General features: G+C 42.1%; 1 protein-coding gene across 2 annotated transcripts in view; it reads left to right on the forward strand.

The window, feature by feature from the left end:
* Positions 1-3,708, forward strand: part of LOC122540213 (F-box only protein 44-like) — an 18,557-nt gene extending 14,849 nt beyond the window's left edge. For both annotated transcript variants that reach the window (XM_043675598.1, XM_043675599.1), the window contains 2 exons: positions 1,906-2,041; positions 2,336-3,708. In XM_043675598.1, coding sequence (XP_043531533.1) covers positions 1,906-2,041; positions 2,336-2,470 — 271 coding nt within the window. In that variant the 3' untranslated portion in view covers positions 2,471-3,708. The remainder of the gene's footprint in view (positions 1-1,905; positions 2,042-2,335) is intronic.
* The last annotated feature ends 1,965 nt before the right edge of the window (positions 3,709-5,673 follow it).

The raw sequence follows: 5,673 nt of genomic DNA on the forward strand, positions 1-5,673 counted from the left end.
ATCCCTGAGCCATGTTTCTGTAATTGCTATGATATCCCAGTCCCATATTCCTAACCACGCCCTGAGTTCATCTGCCTTCCCTGTTAAGCCTCTTCCATTGAAATAAATGCAGTTTAATTTATTAGTCCTACCTTGTCCCTGCCTGCCCTGACTGTTTGACTCACCTTTGTTCACAACTGTACCCGTCTCAAATTGATCTCTTTCCTCACTATCTCCCTGAGTCCCATCCTGCCACCTTACGAGTTTAAATCCTCCCCAGCAGCTCTTGCAAATCTCCCAGCCAGTATATTAGTCCCCTTCCAATTTAGGTGCAATTTGTCCTTCTGGTACAGGTCACTTCTATCCCAAAAGAACTTCCAATGATCCAAAAATGTGAATCCTTCCCCCATACACCAGCTCCTCAGCCATGCAGTCATCTGCTCTATTCTCCTATTCCTGCCCTCACTAGCTCGTAGCACAGGGAGTAATCCAGATATTATTACTCTCGAGGACCTCCTTTTTAAATTCCTGCCTAACTCTCTGTAATCTCCCTTCTGAATCTCAACATTTTCCCTTCCAATGTCTACAATGACCTCCAGCTGGCCCCTGTCCCCCTTGAGTACATTCAACACCCTCTCTGAGGCATCCTTGATCCTGGCACCAGGGCAGCAGCACACCATTCTGATTTTTCGCTGCTGGCCACAGAAACGTCTGTCTGTGCCTTAGACTAGAGAGTCCCCTAACAAAATTGATCTCTTGGAACCGGACGTATCCCTCGTTGCATTAGAGCCAGTCTCAATACCAGAAACTTGGCTGTTCGTGCTACATTCCCCTGAGAATCCATCACCCCCTACATTTGACAAAACAGTTTGAAATGAGGATAGCCACAGAAGACACTAACTGCCCACTTCTCTTACCTTTCCTGGAGTTAACCCATCTATGTGACTGTATCTGCGACTTTTCCCCCTTCCTGTAACTGCCATCCATCACATCCCCTTGCTCTTGTACATTCCTCATTGCCTCGAACAGTCTCTCCAAATGATACATTCAATGTAATAGGATTCGCAACCAATGGCATTTATTGCCGATATAATCCCCAGTAATACATAAACTTTCCTTAAACTCCCACATCCAACAAGAAGAGCATATCATTCTACTGAAGGCCATTTTTGCTTCTTTCAAACTACAGACCCAGAAAAAGCACTGTCTTATTCCTCTACGAAACACTGCTCCAGGTTAAATTAATGTTTATGGCTTATATTTTAAGTTTAATCAAGAGAAATATCTCAGTAAAACATATAATCAAGAAAAGCTCCATATATAATCATTTCACTGGGCATATCAGGAACCTTCAATATTTGTGTGTCAGGTTGTTCTGTGTTTTCAGCCGTGGATAAGCTGAGAAGGAAAGAAAACATTGAGCAGGATTTCCTGAAATAGGTACACTTGTTCAAAGATGTGCAGGTTAGGTGGATTGGCCACGTTAAAATGCCTGTACTACCCAGGGATGTGCAGTCTCGGTGGGTTAACCATGGGAAATGCAGGGTTAAAAGGATAGAGTGGAGTGAGGTCCAGGTGAAATCCTATTTGCAGGGTCGATTAAGACTCAATGGGCTGAATGGTGTGCTTCCATACTGAATGGATTCTCTGATTCTGTGTAAACATAATATCTGGATTCGATTGGGTTTTACTGTGATGCCTTCTGCGGTTGACTGACTTGACAACACATGCCATGCAGTTCAGGAGAGTGGTAACGATATAGTGATGTCGTTAGACTAGTAAACAACGGCCCAGGACAATGGGTTCACATCCCACTATAGTGGATGATGAAATTCAATGAGTACGCCATGCTGTCTCAATACTGATGTACTCGCTGAGAGGTACCTGCTCTCATTTGCTTGCGATGATTATCCTTCTCCCTCTAAGGTACGCGGGGAGGCATGATTGTGGTTTTGAGTATGAACTACATGTTGAGCTCCTCTCTGAAGACATGAGCAAGATCCAGGAGTACAAGACTGACAAGATTCGTGGCCCCCAGTGGAATGATGCAAAATGGAGGGAGGTACGTGAAAAACGAGTAAATCCATCATTTACATATGACAAAAGTTATGGTTAAAGGGGAAGGGATGTTTATGGACAAGTACCTCTAGTTAGAAATGCAATCTTTAACATCTCAGGTTTACAAAACTTTGACTGCTCTTGTTAGCAATGAATTACAATGCCACACTTCCCTTACTATTTCTGTTGCTTTGGGATGTGTACTATGTAAAAAGATGTTGTATAAAAACCAGCTGCTGTTGAATGTGACTATTCCTGCCTGTTGGTTCAGTAATAAATTACTTTGCTTTTTCTGCAGGTATCAAACACTTTCACAAACTATGGGCCTGGTGTACGATATGTAAAGTTTACACATGGAGGAAAGGACTCTAAGTGGTGGGCAGGGTGGTACGGATCCAGAGTCACCAACAGCAGTGTCACCATTGAGCAATAACCTTGCCCAAAAACCCACCTCCTGATGCTTTCAGAACTGACTTTGCAACAATTTTATTTAGCGTGGCATGAGCTGCATTCCTCAGCAGGTCCCAGTACAAATGTGTCATTGCACATGCCATTCGATTAACACTTTATGCCAAGCGAATAAATATCAAACATGGGCATAATTAACAGCTAGCAGAGGAGCTAAGCTGGGAGAAGGCCCAAGAAAATCCCTCTCCTCTCCTGTCTCCATTCCCCTGGCAAATGAATACATGTACTGCATTGAGTGCCAACTTGGAAAATAGCTGAGGCAAGCAGTTCATTTTATCTACCTGCACCCCGGTACAATGAATGCATGCACTGATGAAGAGTTTTTGCCTGAAATGTCGATTTTCCTGCTCTTTGGATGCTGCCTGCCCTGCTGTGTTTTTCTAGCACCACTCTCGTCTTGACTCTAATCTCCAGCATCTGCAGTACCCACTTTCGCCACAATGAATGCATGCACTACGCCACACTGCCTTGCCCTGTTTAGTCTGGTCCGTTTGGACTGCAAGTACAAAACCAGGTGATAAATCCATGTGACGCAATCACAAACCAATAGCTATGCAACTCAGAGTGTAACCAATCTGACATTTCTCTGCTGTCATCTCTATCTGTGCTATTTTGAGGCGAACAGGATTGAAGATATCCTGAGCCAGTCTGCTAGAGTTTACCAGAGAAGAAACGATCAATTTTCAAGCCAATCTATAATGTTATTGAGTGATTGAGAAAATAATTTGCATTAAATGGATTTGAAACACTATTATTGGCTTTACATGCTTTAAATTTGCCAATGAACTTATTAAATCCGATTGACAAATAATTATGATGTGTATTAAATTTAATGGATAATTATTATTTAACAGCCCATTCTTGAAAGAAACATATTTCTTCCAACCTCGGATTCTGAACCATTCTCCTTGAAAACCTGGTGTTCTGCAGTGTCAGAGGGCCTACAGGAAACACAGAGATTCCAGAGTCACAGGCAAGCTTGGATGGAACCATTTGTGAAATCCTTGTATTGGCTGCAGGAAATAATTAAGCTTAATTGGCAAGGAATAGCAATAAACAATGCATTTTGGTAATTAATGAGATGCGTGGAAACAATAGGTCTAGATTTGGGAGTAAATGTCATTCACAGTAAATAAGAGCTACACTATTTGAAATGTATGCTCACGTTTGTAAAGTGAATAAACGAGTGTTTAACTAATTGTCCATATGGTGTGATGTGTTACAGTCAAAATCATACAAATCCTGAATGTGAGATAATCAGTTAGGATATTTGAACCTGAGGCTAAATATGTAAAAAGGTTAAAAAAAGAAGTTGTATCAGTTCAATAAACTGCTACTGACTGATGTGTGGTCTTAATATGTTCTGATTCTGCTCCACAATGCCAGGTAGATGCCAGTACTGTCACTGTATGAACAGCCTGGCTAATTCTGGAGCACAGGCTTCAGGATTATTGCTGGAAACTTGTCAGGCCCAATCACCTTCATAATACCCAACGCCTTGTCTATTCTTGATATCTCGTGGAGTGAACGGAAGTGGTTGAAAGCTGACATTTGATGCTGGGCACCCCCTGAGGAAGTGGAATACGTTTGAGAGATTTTCTGCATCTTCTTCCATGAAAACAGAGAAAGTATTTGGAAGCCATCAGGTGTTGGCTGGAGTGGACAAAGTTGTGTCTTGTGGTCCTGCTCCACAGCTACCTGATGAAGGAGCAGTGCCCTGAAAGCTAGTGCTTCCAAATAAACATTGTTGGACTATAACCTGGTGTAAAGTAATTGGAAGCAATTCAAAAGAGATTCATTTAGACAGATTCCTGGGATAAAGAAGTTGACTTATCAAGAATGGCTGAAGAAGTTAAGCCTTTACTCATTAGAGTTTGGAAGACGGAAGGTTGGCTTTACTGAAAGGTACAAGTTTCTAAACGTGCTTGATAGGGCAGATGTTGAGATGGTGTTTCCATTAGGAGGGGATGCTAAAACCGAGATTGAAGGTTTCACGCAGAGTTATGAATGCCTGGAATTTTGTACCCCAGAGAGCTATGGAGGCTGGATCACTGAAAGTATTTCAAGAGGAAGTAGGTAGATTTTTGAACTATCAGGGAGTCCAGGGCTACAATGAGCCAGCGTGAAAGGAACATTGAGGCTTAGGAACGATCAGCCATGACCTTGTTGGAAGCTAGGGCAGGCGTGAAGGGTGAAATGGACTACTCCTGCTCTGATTTAAGTTCTTATGCTCCTTTTCGCATCACAGTCTCGTGTTTCTTCACCCACAATATGTTAAGTTTCCCTGATGGATCCTGAACTCGTAAATTTTTAACTTTCTCAGGCTCTGCTTTCTTTTGCACTGTTAATGATTGACTCTGTCTTGACGACATAGCATGAGAGTTTCTCTGAGAACAGCATTTGGAAGACCAACTGCTTTCATGTTGAGATGGGGTTTTGTACAGTTTTGTTTGGCTAAATTAGTACTGAGTGTGGAGTAACTTTCCATTTTCACAACCCATTATCCACATCAATAATTTTCCGGTCCACTATCATAACATTAAATATACAGTAAATCCCCCCTCTCCATCTTCTAGCCAAATGATGTGCCTCAGACCCAGTCTCAGAAGAGGAGATACTTAGCACCATTTCCATTTCCCACCTCACCCATTCCATCACTCTTTTGGGTAACATTACAATTGATGCTAGCCATGAACTATTGGTTGCACTGTTGCATTTCATTGGCTGTGTAGACAAGCCCTACTCCAGGATTTTGCACATAACCTTGCTGAGACTTTAGAGCAACATGGTAGGAATGCTGCACTGCCAGAGATACTGTCTCTCCAGGTGAGACTTGAAACTGAAAATGATCCCAATTCACTACTCAACGGTGTGTGGTTTGGACAAAGTTCTAGTAAATAGGTGGATTTTTTTTCTCTTCACACATCCCTAATTTACAATGTCAACCATATGATTCTGAAGTCACATGTAGGTCAGACCAAGTAACAACAGCAGATTTCTTTTCCTAAAGGACATTAGTGAACCAAATGGGTTTTTCTGATAATTGACAACAGTTTCATCATCATCATTAAACTTTTTAATTCTCCCATGGGACCTTCCTAACTCAGAGTCTCGGTTGAGCTTCAAGTTCAGGTGGCAAGATCCCATTGGGCTACAACATCTCCTGAT

This window comes from Chiloscyllium plagiosum, chromosome 34 (assembly GCF_004010195.1).
Source record: "Chiloscyllium plagiosum isolate BGI_BamShark_2017 chromosome 34, ASM401019v2, whole genome shotgun sequence".
NCBI classification, from domain to species: Eukaryota; Metazoa; Chordata; class Chondrichthyes; order Orectolobiformes; family Hemiscylliidae; genus Chiloscyllium; species Chiloscyllium plagiosum.